This window comes from Melospiza georgiana, chromosome 1 (assembly GCF_028018845.1).
Source record: "Melospiza georgiana isolate bMelGeo1 chromosome 1, bMelGeo1.pri, whole genome shotgun sequence".
In the NCBI taxonomy this organism is placed as follows: Eukaryota; Metazoa; Chordata; class Aves; order Passeriformes; family Passerellidae; genus Melospiza; species Melospiza georgiana.
Window position 1 is genome coordinate 127810073 of NC_080430.1, and position 18375 is coordinate 127828447.

Here is an 18375-nt window from a genome sequence, read left to right on the forward strand (position 1 = left end):
TTGATTTTGGTTCTGTGTTGCCTGGATTGTAACAAATTACACAAGTTTCCCATGTTTCAGCTTCTTTGCCTTTAAAATGGGAATACCGATTTCAGTTTTTTAATGTACTTTATAGTATGTGGACATAAAGCACTACCAAGAAAAGAAGGTTTTACTATTTTTTTTTACCTTTAGTCTTTTTGATACAGGTAAATTCCATAAATTATCAGCGTTACCTCTCTAATGTGAACACATCTTTGATGTTTCTGTTGAAGAAACTCTTTAACACATGCTGATAATATAGAATCCCTGTGTACTATTCCTGATAATTTCTATAAAACCTCATTCTGTCACCAGCAATATATATATTACTGAAGACTGTGTGTCCTTGCCTTGTCAGAAACTGCAGCCTTCACTTTCTTCTTTCACCCATAGTTTTATGCGTACTGCAACAGCTAAGAGTAATTTTTGTTTCCAGATTCAGATAACTGCTCCCCCACACACACACCTTTATGGGTCAAGCTATTATTTCCTCATATTATGCTGCAGTCCCCTTTTATTTCTGCACTATTCTCTATCCTTTAAATCCCTTGCTTAAAATCTCCTTGGTGATTTATTTCTCTCCTAAGCAGCCTCTGATTTTCACCTGGGCTTCCCTCCAGGGTCGTCTATTATCTCACTTTCCCCTTACATTCCTTCATTCTATGATTAGTATTTTTAAGTCTTTCTGCACAGAATAACAGGTGGACTAAATTTCCCAGATCTAATGTGTGATTACTGTAGGTGATTCTGTCTTTCCATGCAAGTGTGCAGGAAAGTGAAGAGAATAACCATCCAGGAAAACACCTGAAAAAGGCAATGACAGCAGTCAGTCATGTGCATGACACCTGGCACTCAGCAGCCACAGAAGGTTCAGGGCTGTAGTGTTCAATTTGTGAAGGGAGAAACATGTCCTTTATGTCTCAGGTGTGACACAGTGGGAAATGAATGATAACTTTGGTTCTCACAACATGGTGACAGCACAGTGCTGGTACTTCCCCATCAGTGGGCAGAAGAAACATGTGGCAATCCCAAGGTCACAGCAAGGAGGAGCTGTTTGGGCTCTGTCAAGGCTCCTTCAGATCACACAGCTCAGTGCTCAGCGTTCTGGGGGCACACAGGGAGGCAGAAGGTGCCTCCTGCACCCCAGTCCAAAGCTTCGGCACTCTCAGTGGCATCCAGGTACCTGGCACTCAGCATTCAGTCTATTCTGGGCACAGCAGGGCCAGCTTGGCCATGTCCCACTGGGCACCCTGAGCCCAGACTGCTGAGGCAGAGCTGTGAGAGTCAGCAGGACTCCAGAACAATCAAGGCACAGCCAAGGATAGGCCTGTTGACACAGGGGTGCTCAGGTGCTGGGGGATTCAGAAGGGAAAATGGCTGAGTATGAGCTCCTGAGGGGGAAAGCAGGGAGGCTGCTCAGGATCAACAGTAAAACCTGTGGTAGTGGGGTGGTCAGGTCAGCTTGAGTCACATAGCAGGTGGGAAACAGCAGCCCTGGGACATCCTGGCCCTTAACAGCCAGTAAAGGCTCCACAGGTGCTGTGCCAGGGAGCAGACCTCAGCCTGACAGCTCAATAATTCCTACCTGTCCTGCACTAGCTCCTGAGTGGGGTACAACTACCGTGTCTTCCAAGTGGTCAACAGGCCCTTTACTCCTCCAGATGATCCTTTGCTCTAAGACTGAGTTTTTTTGTTCATCCTCAGGAGCTCCATTTACCCAAACCGTGATTTCACACGTGCAGACATGAGAAGTATAGAGCTTTATCAAGGATTTAATCTACTTGTGGCAATTCTGGAATATCATATCACACATCTATGGTTTCTTGTATCTCTGTAAAATTATTTACTTATTGTGTCTTTTATTAATGCACAATGGATGTGCATTAGTGAATCAACCAAAGCAGAATTAAACTGCTTTCCTGACTACTTTTGCTTTATTAATCTGTGACATTTCTTGATCTGTGACAGTAATGTGTTTTAAACACATTCACAGAAATGGTGAATTTTTATTTTTATTTTTTTTATCTTCATTCCCATCAATTACCTTTGTTATTTTTCACAGACCAGTACACAGGTCCATGTATTTCTCTAACATGTATAAAATTTTTCTGCAGCCCCATGTTAGCCAATTTACTTTACTCAACAGTACGATCTATTCAAGTGGAAATGGGAAGTTTATGCAATACTCTCTCTAGACTTCTCTGAATGTATTATTCTCTAAGCCACACTGGCTGGAGTGCCCCTTTATTTTAGAAGCTCTGCAGTCTTGCAACACTTGCACAAGGACCACTGGCAACCCAAGGTCCTGTGTCTGTGCAAGGCAATGAATTGTAGATTCTGTGAAAATGAGATTATTGAAGAACTCTGTATACATGTTACAAGAGAGGGGAAAAAAGAATAAAAATGTTTGGAGGAATGCTTCACTGAGGATCCCATATAACACTGGAAAACTCCCTGAATTGGTGATAGCAAGTAAAATATCTCAAAACCCATCCTCTATCACACCATGATGGGATGTACCATTCAGAAAACTTGTTCCAGTTTTGCCTGGTTCCTCTAAAGCCCTCAGGTCTGGTCAGGCCCTCAGTGAGGCTTCAAACAGAAAGTGTGAAACAACCTTTAGTTCCTCACAAGCCTCCTTACAGTTTTATGGTGGCCATAGGTTACTGAGAATGGGAAAAAAACATCTACCCCTAGTTTACATGCTCATTTATAGTTGGGCCAACTTGAAGAGAGCTTGTAAGGTGCTCCAGAGCATGGTTTAAATTTAATTGCACGTATCTCAACTGAGACACCTTTACCAGCCGACTGTCAGATTCCATATTATCACTGTGTGCTACCATAGCCCTGCTCAGTGTCTGAAAGGGCTGCATTGTGTGGTAGGCTAGAGCAGAGAGAACAAGGCTCATCCACTCTGACAGTCTACTCCAGTCTTTTATTCCTGTCCCATTGTGTGTCCATCACTCTGGTTTTTAGCTCTACATAGCCACTTTCTTCCTGTGACAAATATTCTTACTCCCGCCCTTACTTGATTAATCTTTTCACCAGCTGTACTTGTGTTTGCAGAGTACACGTTGCTATGCATTCATTTCACCACCTCCACACCTCACAGCATTGGCAACAATCACATTTGTTACAAGAAAATGCTGTTAACTCCTTGCATCCAAAGTCAAGAAAATGAAATGTCAGTAATATGAATTGTGACTAGACAGTGATTTCGCTCTAAGAGTGAGTGAACTCTATTAGGAAAAGGAGACACAGCACCACATGGGAAGGCACATAAGAATAGACAACACTTGGCTTGACAGAGTCGTGGTTCCCTCTGTTTGCTCCATAGTTCGTGGGACTACAATTAGCAGCAACAAATTAATACACTTGCCCAACACACGCTGGCACAAAACGGGGAGGAGAGTGGGTGGTAGCACAGCAAGATGTTTGTGTGGTTAAATTACAAGTAACTAAGGCTCTAGTAAGTGCTCAAGAGTACATGCTGTAGCTCCTGGGTTCTGAAGGAATGACACCATTTGTTGCGTGTAGACAACTTCCTGCTTTGTATCAGCTTTGTGTCAGAAAGACAATACCCACCCAAGGACTTGGGAGGCTGAGCCAGGGCCAGGAAAGGTGTTTTCATTCTTCCAGGCTGCATTGCCACGGCTGAGCACTATATTTTTGAGTCATTTAATTAAGATTTGTCTATCAGATTCAGCAGGTGCAGCTTGCAGTGTCAGTGCCCAACATCTGTATGTTCCTATCCTGCTAATTCCCAAATGAAAATGTGCAATAGACTTAAAGAGAGTTTGTTTCTGTCTTTACTTTTACTTGAAACTATTTGAACAATTTTTTGTTCAGGCTTTTTTCTTTGATTAGGTTTTATTTGTTGTTTTATATTTATCTCAAAGAGGGCACTGTTATTAAAAAGCTCCAAGGACAGTCTGCACCATTTTCCCAACTCCATAATTTTCTCCTTACAATTTTTCTTGAAAGGGTGAATAATATACTATTTAATGCATTGAAACTGCACTTTGCTAATGGAAACACTGCCTGGAGCTGCTTTGAAATGATATCCAAAGAAGCCCAGAGCACCGAGCACTCTGTGTGATGGGCACTGCGAGTGCCCTACTGTTGCCATGTCCTGGCAAGTCATTTTGACATTCATGGGAGTTACTCCCACTAAGATGTGAACCTTCTGCACTGGGTGTTTTGGGTCTCAGCAGGATATGTCTTCAAAACTGATTTGACTGCTTAATGCATTGCTTCAGAACTGGCAAAGAGTCCTTACAGAGAATGACCTTGTTCTCTGATGTCAGGCCAACTCCTTCAGATAGTCTGTGTTTGTCTCTTCTGGTTCCTCCCCAGCTCACTTTTCAATTTGAGCCTCTGCTTTCCTGCCCAACAGCCATGCAGGCAGGTGCTGCTCACTTCTTATTTCTGTGTGCACCCTCATTTCAGCTCCATGACAAAGGTGCCTCTGCCCATGCTTGCTCTTTGTCTCCCCAGAGCTCGATTTTCCCCCAACAGCACAGTATTCAGCTCCGATAAACCTTCAGTTCAGACTACTCCATACTTTATTTTCATATTCTAGTTTATCACTAACACTGCCAAAGGAAAAGCACTGGCAAGAGAACTCAGTGAAGCTTCATACTGAAAATGAAATGGTCATTCATTTATTATGTATTTTTTGGCAACAGTCTTTTTTTTAATAGTCATTTATGCTGGCCAGAGGAAGTGCGCGTACAATCTGCCAACACGGGCGAGCTCCTGAGATTTTCCAGTAAGTCTTGCGCAGAGGGTACGTCCCTTGACGTCTCAGCTCCAGCAGTTCTGGGATCACTTGAAAATCTGATTTTATCTTTCCCTGGAGTAAGTCGCGAGCTCCCAAGACTATGGAAAACAGCTCCTGGCGATGACTGAGCTGGACGCACGCACACGGCTGCACGGACGCTGCTCTGGGCCCCGTGCCAGGCTCCGGCACCCGGCGGGGCCGTGCGGTGACCGCAGCCCGGGCAGCAGCGCCCGAGCCCCGGGGCGGGCGCGGCTCCGGGGCTGCCGCAGCAGCGCCGCCGCCCGCGGACTACAGCTCCCGGCGTGCCGAGCGGAGCCCGCCCGCCCCGGCACTGCCCGGCTGGGCTGGGCTGGGCTGGGCCGGGCCGGGCCGGGCCGCCCGGGGTCGCTGGGAGCGGCGCGGGCAGGGGCGCGGCCGGTGGCGGAGGCGGGCGGGAGGAAGGTGAGTGTGTCAGTGTGTCCGTGTGTCCGCGTGTCCGCGTGTCCGCGTGTCCGTGTGTCCGTGTGTGCGTGCGGGACCGGCGCCGCGCCGGGCAGGTGAGAGCCCCGCGGGCAGGAGGAGGAGGAGCCGCGGAGGAGGAGCAGCAGCGGGAGCAGGCGGAGCGCTCCTGCCCGCCGGGGATGCGTGTGTGCCCGTGCGTGTCTGCGCCGCTCACCTCGGATCGCTCGGGTCACTCGGTGGCGGGGGGATCCAGCTACTCCCGGCGCCGGCGGGAATCGCTTATCCCGGCGCGGCCGGTTCTCGCTGAGGTCCCGAGAAGAGCGTGAGTGAGCGGCGGCTGTGAGCGATCACGTATGTGCTATAGACGCACATGTGTTTCCTACGCATGCAACACATTTGTCGGGCTGCAGGCTTCGCCCCGTGACACCGGGCGGCCTCGAGGGGGATGGGGCCCAGGCGAAAGGGGTAATAACGAATTAATTGCAGATGAGAAGTAATATCCGTCTTTGAGTCATCGGTCTTTGAGGCATAATTTCATTCCAAAAGCTCTTAGATGAATGGTTAGATCTTATATAGGAAAGCACTGCTTTTCCCATAGGATTATCAGATTTCCACCGGAGAATACAGATCCTGGATTATTGAGCTACATGGGATTTGCGTGTTTCTTTCTAATTAGTCTGTGAATCTGAGTGTAAAATTCTTTATTTGGAAGGGGGGAGGTGGGAGTTATATGCTTCTAAAAGAACAGACATACCTTTTCTCTGACATTTTACACAGTTTTTCTGGTTATCCTATGCTCTGTGCATACTTACTGCCTTAATTGGATAGTGGTGTCAAAGGTTGATTAGATTCCCTAATAGATTTTGGGTCTGCAAGAGGATTGCAGTTTTAAGTGCGTGGTTAAAACAATCGTGTTTGCTGTCTCCTCTCAAACAGTTGAGGGGAGGGCTGATGTATCACATTTGCGTTCTCTTCCCTTTGGTTTATTAATGTATCATCGTGAGGTTGTCGGGTTCGGTTTTGTTGTTGTTGTTGTTTTTTCCCCCTCTGCTATTTCATTTGCAGACCGAAAAGAAATGAAAGTCAGAGAGGATTTGTTTAATCATTTAACAGCTGACACAAGCCGTGTCCCTAACAAAACGTTGGTGAAAAAGTGGTGAAGAAGATTTCTGGGATACAGCAGCGCCAGCACTGCGAAGCCGCTTCTGCAGGTCAGGGGCAGCATTTGCTGGAGGATGCCGTAGCCCAGGAGGTGAGGCTCGTGGGGACAAGGTCGATGGCTTGCATGGAGCTTCTCTACCTGGCCGAGGAGAGCAGACAGGTGCCCCTGGGCACCACTACTGGCTGGAGCCTGCCCCCCCATCCCTACGAGCAGCAGCAGTGTGAGGGCGGTGAGGTGGACGCCAGAGCAGCCGCTGCCGTGGCAGCCCTGCACTGTGAGCGGCACTGCAAGGCCTTGCAGAGGGGCCCTGTGGCTGAGCCCCCCCTGGCACCCCGGCCCTCCTCCCTGGGCACCTCGCCCCAGGAGCACCCTGCCCCCTCCAGCACGTCCCAGCCCTGCCAGCCAGCCGAGAGCTTGCCCAGGGACGAGGATGGAGGGAAGAAGAAAGCCTGCTGCTGTGCCCAGGAACTCGAGACATCCTTCACTTATGTGGATGAAAATGTAAATCTGGAGCATGCAAGAAGTCCCCCCACTCCTACAGGTGGCCAGGATGCCCCTCTGCAGCAGCATTCCTGCAGGGAGCTGCCACCTGAATGGGCACACGATTCTCCTTCCTTGGTCTCTGAGGAGGATGATGCTGCCTCGGAGGCAGCAGCTGGGAAATCCGTTGACTATGGATTCATTAGTGCCATTTTGTTCCTGGTTAGTGGCATTTTGCTGGTGATAATTTCCTACGTGGTGCCCAGAGACGTGACTGTAGATCCCAGCACTGTGGCTGCCCGGGAGATGGAGAGGCTGGAGAACGAGAGCGCGAGGATCGGCGCTCACTTGGACCGCTGTGTTATCGCCGGGCTGTGTCTCTTAACCCTGGGGGGCGTGGTGCTCTCCAGCCTGCTCATGATGTCCATGTGGAAAGGGGAGCTGTACCGGAGGAGCAGGTTTGCATCCTCTAAGGAGTCTGCAAAGCTGTATGGATCTTTCAATTTTAGAATGAAGTCTGGAGCAAATGATAATATGCTCGAGCTGTCGTTAGTTGAGGAAGATGTGCTTGCCATAGATAATTAGTGTGGTCATGATTTTTAAGGCAGCATTTCTACAGGAAAATATGTTTCATTAAAGAAAGCAGATGCAGCTAAAGATAGCTGGTGATGCAGTTTATTTGTCTGACAAGAATGGTGTTATCTTAAGCTCTATAATCAAATGTTTGCAATATATGAGTACTTGTTGTAAAGGGGAACTGTGCCAGATGAAATGCAAATGATATAAAATAATGAAAACCACTGAATAAAAAGAGACTTGTGATAAGTAGGTTCCTCAGATACTCGTTTATCATAATATAAAACATTCCACTGGTGTCTTGCCTATATAATTTTCTTATTACTCCCATATAGAACAAGAATGACCTTGACACTTTCAAAGCTGTTAATTTTTGAAGCCTGCAAGATTATTAACATTCTACTTGACAGAGTATTAAGAAGCAGGACCAATAATTAAATGGTAGGGCTAATATTTCATTAAGAGATGCTTTTTTTATTCTTTAATTTTAAGCAGATCCCTTTTCTTCAATTAAGTGACAGCTATGGGAAGAAAGAGCACCACTTGGTCATGGCTGGCCACAAACCTCCCATATTTTCAAACAATTGTACAATTAGTGATTATTATTTAAAATATGAAATAAGAGGCAAAGGGCAGGAAACCATATGGCTCTTGGTGCTGGTAGGAGACAAAAGGCTCTTTCAGCTTGAGGTCAGTGGCTCCATTTCAGTTCAGATTAGCAATGATTGATAGTCATTAACTTCTGATAGCTATAGTGACCCTATAGTGATATAAAAGAAGTTTAGTTCCTGGTGGACAGATGTCTTTGTATGAAAACTGCCATAACATGAATTAACAGACCTCTTGTTTGGAGTCTCAAAAGACCCAAAGACTGAAAAAGCATGGGGATGCTGAGACTGGACACTGTTCTTTCAGTACACATGCCAGGAGAAATTCAAGCTCAGCTACAGAGTTTTGCTTATACTGAGGCTGTCTGCATCTTATAAGTCCTTTTTGAAACTTCAGCTTTATGTCACTAGGCTCTCAACCTTCTCATAACCAGCAAGGAAAGGTCAGGAAGGAGCTCTCTGAGACTCGTTCAATAAACCCCAATTTATTTGTAAAGAATAAATCATCAGGAAATGCAGAGGTTAAGTATCAGGCAGTTTACTGGCTGACAAGAAACTCAGCATAGGGGATGATCAACAGTACATGTTGCTATTAATCTCAGTTGTGTGGCACTGTAGCCAAAAACCTGTACCACTGATGCTATTTGCTTTTATTACCAGCCATTTTCTAGGGAGCATTGATAGCATTGATGTGTTCCTGCAGTGCTGGGAAAACCAGTTCTTACTGAGCAATGGTTAATACATACATATATATATATACACACACACACACATATATATATATATGCATATGTCTTGTTAATATGTATGTCTGCTATATGTGTATGTGTCCCTGGCAAAGCCAAACATGGGTGAAGAGCTCTGTCTGTGCAGTCTCTGACTGCAGACTTACAAGAAATGTGCTTCATTATGACAGCCTTCTCAGTTGTGAGTTAACTCTAAAATATCAGGAATATGAATTATTTTTAAAATAATTCATTTTTTAAAATAACACCATTTTTTCCCACTGTGACACACAGGAGAAGAGTTCTCTTGGGAAGGTGGGAGGAGATTTCCTTTATGCCCCCTTTACCCAGTAATATGTGGCAGCACAAAGTCCAGAATAACAAGTGGATGGCAGAAACATGGGTGCCTCACAGAGAGACCGAACACTATTTTGCCACTTGGTTCTTTGTTCTGCTTCTCTGGTTTTTGTCAGGAGGCAAGTGCAGCACGCAGGTCTGACTCCATTAGTTCAGTCCCTTGGAGCTGCCCTGCTCCAGGTTCACGTCTTTGGTCAGCAAATTCCATAGTGTGGTACCCAGGCTGTAATGCTGGCCCTGCAAAAGAGATCCTGCTTCACATGTTCTCTGCTCCAACTGCAGCTTGAGGTCAGTGTTACTGCATAATTAAATGAGCTGCCTTATTAGAGGGTGCTGCTGCCCAGTAAATGACTCTCAGTTTATGTCATGACACAGTGTGTTCTCAGGCAGTAACTCAGCAGTGACCAGCATCTCCACAGTCATCTTTGAAGAGCTTACATCCTTCTGGCTGTGTCATCAGAGATTCCTAATTGAATCTCTAGGATAATTACATGAAATGTCTTATATCTGGAAGCTACCTCAGCCTGTTGTGATCAGTACTAGAGAGGAAGGAACTAGCCTGAGAATCTGGATGCAGAGCAGGAAGGTTCCTCTTTTGCTGGCCTTGGCCAGCGGGTGAGGTGTGTGGACACAGGCTGCAGAGCTTGACACTTGTCAAGGTGGGGAAGTGGGAACAGCACTTCCCCTCATCCTGCCCCTGAGGATGGGAAGGGGCTGGCCTTCCCTGGGAAAGCCATGCCAAGCAAGAGGGCAAATGTTGCTGAGCTGGGGTCAGCAATGTGGTGTAGGGCAGGGACAGACATCTCGGGGGATGAAAACCCTTTCGCCTGCCTGGGCCCCATGTTCTTACCTACGTGACAGAAGCTGTAAAAATGAGGCTGGTGGTTTTGAGAGCTATTATTTTTATTTTTTATTATACATATGCATTAAATTGGAGTACATTCCATTATTGCAGAAAGATGTCGCTTAAGCTGTAGGGATCACAGATTTCTTGCAGGAACCATGACATGCCTTAATGCTGATTATTAGCACTAGAAAAAGAAACTGTCAGTATGTTATTGTCAAGTGAGAAGTTTTCTGACACTTTGTAAAATGCCTGTCACAGATCATGAACCTGCAATACTTTAATGAACCCTGAAATTTTCCCTGAGCATCTTAAGGAAATATTAGTCAACCTAATAATCTAAATGTACACTGCAGAAGTGTGAGGAGTAATAAAATTTAAACAACAGGACTAACAGAGTTTCTTTATTTTGGTGTAAGTGTGTGCTACAAAAGAGGTGAAGGAAGGCCTTCAGAGCACAGGAATTTAGCAGATAAAAATGCTCGGGACATTTCTCTGATCACTTTAGAAATTGCAGCATGATGTGAGTTAGCGGTGCAATATAAAACCTCTGGACTCTTAGGTTCTCGTGCTGTGAAACCAAACACAGACAGAAACCAAAGCTCTTGCTGTCTGGTGGCTCATGGTGGAAATGAATGTATGAGCCCACTGGCCAGGCCTTCACAGCATTCACCTCACATGAGATGGTACCAAAGGGCGAGGCCAAGGGACGTTTATTGCCCCCTCATGCACCCTCGCCATTTGACTTCCCCTGCTTGAAATTTAAATGCATTAAAGGTACAAATAGGAGAAGAATTGTTGCTGTTTTTTTCACTGCCTGGGCTAAAGTTGTCACTTGATTCATGGGAGAGATTTCTCCTTTTTTGGGAAACTAAATTTTGGCATATACTGAGTGGGTTTTAGGTGCCCTCTAAACATCTGATTCTGAATATGGATTTCTGAGTACCCTGGAAACAGAACAGGATTTGTGCCCTTAGTCAGTTTATTTCTGACCAGCCCCAGCTGCCAAATATGACACTTTCCCAATTTCTACCTCATGACATGGCTGGCTGGGCCCAAACCTAGTCTCTACCTTCCCACTGGGGGTGTGCGTGCTTCCCTGAGCTGTGGGAAGGGAGGCTGCCAGTGTCCGGCTCCCTGCTGCTCAGACAGCTCCTCCTGCTCCCCGTGTTCTCAGTTCCCTTTTCTCGCTCAGGCGCTGTGGCTGGGCATTGGGAGCTGCATGGCCTCTGCTGGGGGTGCTCACCACGACAGAGGCTGTCACTGCACCGGCCCAGCCCGCACGCTGCGAGTGCCCCGTGTGTCTCTCCCCAGCCTCGCCTGATCCGGCCAGCCTGAAGCCGGCCCCGTGGCAGAAATGCCCGAGACTCTCCTAGGAAGCTACCCTGGGTTGTTGCTGGGTTTTTATGTGTTTACAATTTTTTAGTCTTTGTAATTCTTTTCAAAATCTGTCTGCAATGAGTATAGAGTTTACTGACTAAGAAAGCAACTGGTTTAATTTTGTAAGACTGACTCACAATGGGGTGGAACATCACAGTCCATCATGAGCTGTTCAGTAGTGCTTTTGATGCCTTATTACAATCACAGCCGTGTTCTGTACAGAGACAGAAATAAAAGTCTGTGAATTAGAGCACTGTCATTGTGGGCCTCTTTGCTCTTTGCTGATTCCAGTGATCGGCTCTTCTCTCTCTGTGCCATGGGTGCAGCCCCCAGCCCTCAGTGGCATGGAGCCCATGTAGACAGCAGGGCCACCTGGCAGAGGCAGTGCTAGATTGAGCTGTGCCAGCACACCAAGCCCATCCCCAGCTCACCCCTCCATCATGTCCCTGCTGCTTTTCCTTCCCAGACAGAAGTGCTAAGCAATGCAGCTTCAAACTCTGCTGCACCCATGTTCCACCCAACACCACACAACCAGAACAAAAAAGAGAAAAAGTGGGTGGGAGCAGCCATGGCTGTGTGAGCAGGCAGCTGGTGAGGTGCTGTGTCAGGAGGTGGGTGTTGAGCCCCTGCTCACCATCACCACATGCATGACCACTTCAGTATCACATCCTCACCTTGGCCCGGCTTGGCCATGGCCAGGGGAGGAGGGTAGAGAGTGCTGGGCCCAGCACCAGCCATAGTGATTGATGATGGATGGGCATGCATCTCCCAGAAAGCCCTGGAGGTGATGGGCGATGCAGGGAGAAGCAGGAGCTGTGTTCCTGGAGGTCTGTGGGCTGGGCATTGCCCCCTCAGTGTCAGCTTCACCTCTCCCTCCAGAGTGGGCAGCAACCAGAGGGTGCTGGTGCGGGGCCAGCAGCGACTGGCACCCGCAGCTAAGCAGGACCTCCAGGGAGCCACAGTTTTCTCCTGGCATTTTTTGCTTCTGTCGGATCCCCAGTGTATGTCATTAAGCACTTTAAGTATCTTTGACAACCTGTACTCCCTTCCAAACACAATTCAAAGGTATGCCACACAGGTTATGCCTCGTCAGGTCACTTTTCATTCTGGTGTGACAGAATCAGACCTTTCTCTGCCACTGTGTGTGAATCACCATGTGAGTGGGAGCACTGTCGTGGGCGTGGATCCAGGCTGGAGCAGGGACTGTCTACTCCTGTTACCTGTTACCACAGAACAGAGTACAACAGGGTTCCAATTTGTCATCCAGGTTTCAGGCTGTTACTGCTACAGGAGAAATAAAGTTGGCCCAGAAGGCCAAATTGGCTGCAGCAACTGCACTGATCCCAAATGCAGACTATGGTGTGCAACTGATGATTAGCAAGAGGTTAAGAGAGTAGATGTATTTATAGATATGACAATCCATCAGCTTAAAGAACTGGGAGACTCTCTAACTGAAAGAAAACACAAATTCATTTTTACTCTTTTTACAGATTTCTTCTTACCCTTTTAAATTTTGAAGGATTCAGTGTCATATACTAAATTCACAGCATTTTTTTCCCTGTTTTTATGAGTCCTGGCAAGGTCAAGAGTCCTATAGGCTGCAAGAAGGTGAGACTTCTTTGATTTTCTTATCAGTTTAAATTAAATTGTGGATATTATAAATCTGCATAAAACCAAACAAGACAAGAATCTTTTATTTGAAATGAACCTGCTTAATATTTGTTTGTGTAAATGTAAATGCAGTGCCCAAGGTAGAAGCTGAAACAAATAATGCACGTTTTATTTAGATTTTCAATAAAAAAATGATTGTTAAAATATTTCTGCAGACTTGCTGTATTAGAAACTTGTAAGAGTTCTCTGCTTATTTATGAGTAGATTGGCCCACTGTTACATATGATGAAAGTAACTGAGCTATTGCCATTAACTGAGCTGCACCTCATGGGCATTTGGCCATTGTTTTGAATGAGGGCATTACAACCTAACACGTGTGGTTTTTGTTCCCCTGCACCCAGTGTGTAACCCGTAGACCACTGAAAGTTTTTCCATCTGCATCGAGAAATGAGATGCTGAGCAGCATGAAACATAATGTTCTCAAAAAGTCTCCTGCACACAGACACCAAAGAGATCCACCTGGAGAGCTGGAGAACCAAGGCTTCTTTAAGTCCCAGTCCAGCCCTGCAGAAAAGGCTAAATTAGTACAGAACCACTAGAATAAATTAATCTGAAAAGGATCGCAAAATTTTTTCCCCAGAGGATGACATTTACATTTAATTTAAAGTACAAAATAATCTTTAAAAAAAATCTCAAAAACTCAAACTAAATTTGCTAATATTTGGAGGTATTTGGGTAAGGTTTTGCACATTTAAGGGATTTTTATTTGTTTTTTTTAAGGCATAAAAAAATCAATAGGCTTCTGTTGAAAGAATAAAACAGATATCTTTACATCAGCATAAAAAGCTCCTCTTTTCCAATGGTTGTTTCTGTTTTGACAGGTGTGTATGCAGGGAAATTTAGCTATTGTTGAATAAAACATTTCCAGAAGCAAAATTGATTAAGTCCCTTTTGCAGAGGAAAAAAATCAATTCTTCCCATTAGAAGGATCTGAAAGATGTTGATCAGCTAGAAATGTAAATAAAGTTCTTTAATCACTGTTCTCTAACTGCAGTGTATCCATCTACATGGGATTGTCTTGTCTCTTTATAGCTTAAAATAAATTTGGTTGAACTTTAATGTGAAGTAGCTTCTGACAAAGTAGCCAGAGTAACTGTGCTTGAATGTTAATAATATCAAGTAGCTATCCTGACATTTTGGTATAGCTTTTCTCAAGGATTAGCTGTTCATGAAATGAATGTATATGTGATAACACTATATCTAGGCTGGGAACAAAAATGTATTCACTGAAAGGCAGAGCAGCAGAAAGTATGTGACTGTTCAGTTCCTATGTGTTCTGATTTCACGTAATAAAGACAGCACTTTAGAGATCTCTTCATTAGTAATTGTTGAGGGCTATTAAAGGTCATGGAGGGCTATTAACAGAAGGATGCCAAGTCCAGCTCTGTAAGTCCCTAAGCTTCTGATTGCTAAGAGCTGAGAGAATGTGCTGGTCTATGCTTGCCCTTCCCTTGGTTTTACATAAAGCTGTTTCTGCTGCAGGCTACTTTCTGAGCCTATTTTGTGACAGATGGACCTTTGATTTGATCCAGACTGACCCTGTGTTCTCAAAATTTCATGCTCTTCCTATAGGGGCAATACCGAGTAGTTGTTTGCCAGTGTGGCTTCCTAAAGAAGGAATCAATAGATCACGGCCTTAACTTTGTTTTTCCCTCCTTACAGGAATGGTAACCATGGCTGGAAGAGCTCTTGAGAGGTCATTTTCCAGTCTTCTGGAACTTTCACCCTCCATCAGCCCTCAAAGATGATTACTCATGACTGTGAAATGGCTGCTCAATTCTCTGAGCACTCTGGTGTGAATTTTATAAGGCTCACATGATTTTCAGATACATTATGTATCTATGCAGCCTCTTCTGCTCTCTACCAGCCTAAGTTCTTAAGATCTGAAGTCGGTGGATAGTCTGAATACTTTTAGATTTTTTTAATGAGGCAAAAAAAGGTTGAAGCACTTCAGCCTTCTCAATGTCATTTTCAATTGCGTCCTGTCTCACTCCCCACCAAGCAGAAAACCTGTTCTTTCTTTGTCTTTTTTCTTCTTTCTGGTATAAATATAGAGCACTTCCTCATGACATTTTTTTCTCTTCTATGAGGATCTCACTTGCTTACCCCCCCCAAAATAAATGAAAATTATTATTTATGTTCCAATTTCCCCAGTGGGGAAATTTCTTAAATTTTAGGTCACTGTTATGGTTAGCCAAATCCATGTTTAAAATTGTTATTTTTCTTTCATGTTTTCACATATGGTGTTTTGTTTCCTTAATTTTGGTTAAGAATTTGCTAAATTTTCCTAAATGCCTTTTCCCTTTAAACTTCTGCTCTGTGGGAGCATACTAAAAAGTGCTTTGAATTTAGCTGAAGTTTCTTATTCCTTGGGACCACTTCCCTGGAGGCAGAAATACTCTGTTCTAACAGCTCTGCATTGTGAGGGGTTTTTTTGTACAACTGAGCTCAGTGAAGAGCCTGGTGACTACAATCCCCACTCCTGCCCACCTCCATTCGTTCCCCACTCAGCCTTTCTTCAGTGTGGGCAGCAGTGGTCCAAGGTGGAGATTTTGTGTTAGTCCTGCTCTTTGAGCCAAGCTGTGTTGTTAAGGAAAATACTCCAGGCTTGTCTATGGGATCAAATTACAATGCATGGCTATTGAGATGGGAAATGTCTTCACTTAAACTTCACAGGATATTGAAACCAGTCTTAGCAAAGAGGTGAGTTAGAAGCAAAAATCAATATTGGACACTGCTGAAATGCCTCTGTTCAGCTGCTGTTTTAAATGCCTTGTACAGACCTTTCAAATCATGTTGCCAACAAATGGAGGAAATACAGCTTTTAAAAAGTCAGAGAATTATTAATAGTGTGCTTGACCTCCAGCTCTGCACAGTCTACAAAAAAAGCATCATTTTTCATATGCTGCTGCCTTATGCCTAATTCTGCAAGCCCTGTTGGGAAGCAGTCGCTCATAGGAGAAGTGCATTCAGAGAGTGAGGGTCAAAGCTTTAGATCCGTGATGGACTGTGGGAGGGAAAGAGAGCAGGAACAGCTCATGGTCAAACCCCTGAACAAAAAGGGAGGGTTGCAGGGACCCTACACCTCATACATCATTCACACACTAATGGTATTTCTCGTCCTGGTGTGTGAGAGAAGAAAATTAACTGTGCTGAGGTTAAGCATGCAGCTTTCCAGCAGGGATAGAGAAGTATGGAGAGAAGCAAATGTCAGATGTCTTCATGAGAAAATGAATGCTCTAGCCACTATCCTGGTGTCTGAGGAGTGACTGGGGAACCAGCACCTCCAATTGTGCTCCCCAGCAGGCTAATCTGTAGTGCAGCACTTGTAGCACAAAGAAGCAGTCTGAACCTTTATTAACTTTAACCACTGTCTGAGTAACCTAAAGTGACAATCCATCTCTCTTATTGCTGTTATTAAGTCAATTTTGGACAATGCCTTATCATCTGCAGAAAAAATGAAGAGGGGATATAATGCAGGCAGCAAGTTTCTAGGCAAAATTAGGCTGTCTGAGAAGGGGAGAAGAATGCTGCACGCTGCACTGAACAAATCTTTGCATTGATTTCTGGAACCAGAGCCTTTCTAGGAGCACCACAAATGCATGTATTTATTTAGTGCTTGGATTCAAAGAGCTGTCAATCTTCCTCTACCCAGATAACTCCAATTTGTGTTCAGGTCTGGGGTGCTCTAAGGTCATACATTATTTCTGCTTGTGCTGTTCTTGCTTTTCACTTTGATGCCAACTCTGCAGTTCTTGGTCAGCCCCACGCAGCCACGTGTGCCAACAGAACCACTCCTGCTTGGTGGCCGTGGGCAGTGGCCAGGTGACACATGGCACTGCTGCAGCTCCAGGAGTGCACGTGTGAGCCTTGGAAATGGAATACTTGTTCTCATAAAGAGTCTTAAATAATCATTTAAATCTGCGTGGAGATCTCATTGATACATTGTCATCTGAGAGCCCAAATCTGATCTGTCTGTGGGCGTGCTGTGTGTGTGCTCTGTGGCCCAACAAAGAACTGGTTCCTCCTCTTTGACTGTCCTACTTATTATCTGGCTCTGTGTCCAGTGCATAGCAATAGAACACAATTCTTTTATATCTCCCCTTCAATTCAGATGGGATTAAGCCTGCATTTCAGCTGGGTGGCTGAGGTAGCCTGAGATAAAATTTGAGGCCAGTAGTAAGTTACTACTCCTGCACAGAGCAAGATGAAAGAAAAGTAGTTGTGAATTGGAGAGATAAACAGCTCCTGGGGATGCTCCACAGCACAGCAGTAATAGCTCAAGTCTATGGTTTAAAATCACTGTCTTAACTACAGTAAACAGAGCTGGTTTTAGTGGCTTTTTTTCAAGGTGAAGGCTAGAAGGCATGCCATGGAGGACAGATGTGGAAAATTTGTACCCTATTAAAGAATCCTTCACTGAAACTATCCCACTTTCCATTAGAAGTTCCAGGATACATAACAATAAACTTACATAAATATCTACAGTCACTCACACACAGGATGAACCAATGCATTGCAAGGTCTGTATCCAAACACTGCAGGAGTTGAGTTTGTCACAAAAATACCATCTTTTTTTACCTTGATCTCTTGTGGAAATCCTAAGTTAATTTCTATGTCCACACAGGATCACATGATGTTTACTGTCATTTATATAGGCAATGTTTGGTTTTCTTTTTGAAATAAGGTAGTTTACCATACAGTTACCTGTGCCTCTTACTATTTTACCTCAGTGAACAGAAGGGGGAAAAATAAGAAAAGTTTTTACTGTTGTTGTTTTTTGGGTTTTGTTGTTGTTGTTGGTTTTGGTTTGTTTTTTTTTTTTTTTTTTTTTTTTTGTCAGGGAAAGTATGTGGAACTAAAAAGAAGAAAATGAAAGGGAGATGAAGGTCTTGTCAGCAAGCAGGTAGGAATATGGATTTCATAAAGTTAATAGCTACAGTCAATAATTATTGTAGAAATAGATTTCACAATTCACATTGACTTGATTGTAGTCAGCTTGGTCGATGCTGTTGTAATACAGGAGGCTGATCAAGACTGGGAATCAAAGAAAAAGAACCAAAATTCAAAGGCAAGCCTTACAGATTATTCATTCTTTATGCTAGTAAGCCAATTTATCAGCAGTAATAAAAAGTCCTGATTTTAAAAGCAATGACTAATTTTCATAAAATATGTCCTCTAGTTCCATCCAGTGTTTTCAAAGGTTCCTATCTCTTGTCTGTTTTAATGGAAGGGATAGTCAGATGCCAGGAGTTTTTTACACTACACTGTATAAGACCAATTATGTTTGCAGTTACTTTTTAAAATTTAGTTGCTTTGGACAGACC

The 18375-nt window shown here is 44.5% G+C and overlaps 1 protein-coding gene across 4 annotated transcripts; it reads left to right on the top strand.

The window, feature by feature from the left end:
* The first annotated feature begins 5196 nt into the window (after positions 1-5196).
* On the top strand, positions 5197-7712 carry TMEM74 (transmembrane protein 74). 4 transcript variants are annotated; one of them, XM_058030999.1, is made up of 2 exons: positions 5197-5245; positions 6311-7712. In XM_058030999.1, exon 2 carries the CDS (start codon positions 6522-6524, stop codon positions 7470-7472), a length of 951 nt encoding a protein of 316 aa, XP_057886982.1. In that variant the 5' UTR covers positions 5197-5245; positions 6311-6521; the 3' UTR covers positions 7473-7712. The 4 variants fall into 4 exon arrangements, with proteins under 4 accessions (XP_057886982.1, XP_057886999.1, XP_057886974.1 ...); XM_058031016.1 differs by having other exon boundaries at positions 5228-5245; positions 6359-7712; XM_058030991.1 differs by lacking the exon at positions 5197-5245 and adding an exon at positions 5258-5596.
* Positions 7713-18375: the final 10663 nt, after the last annotated feature.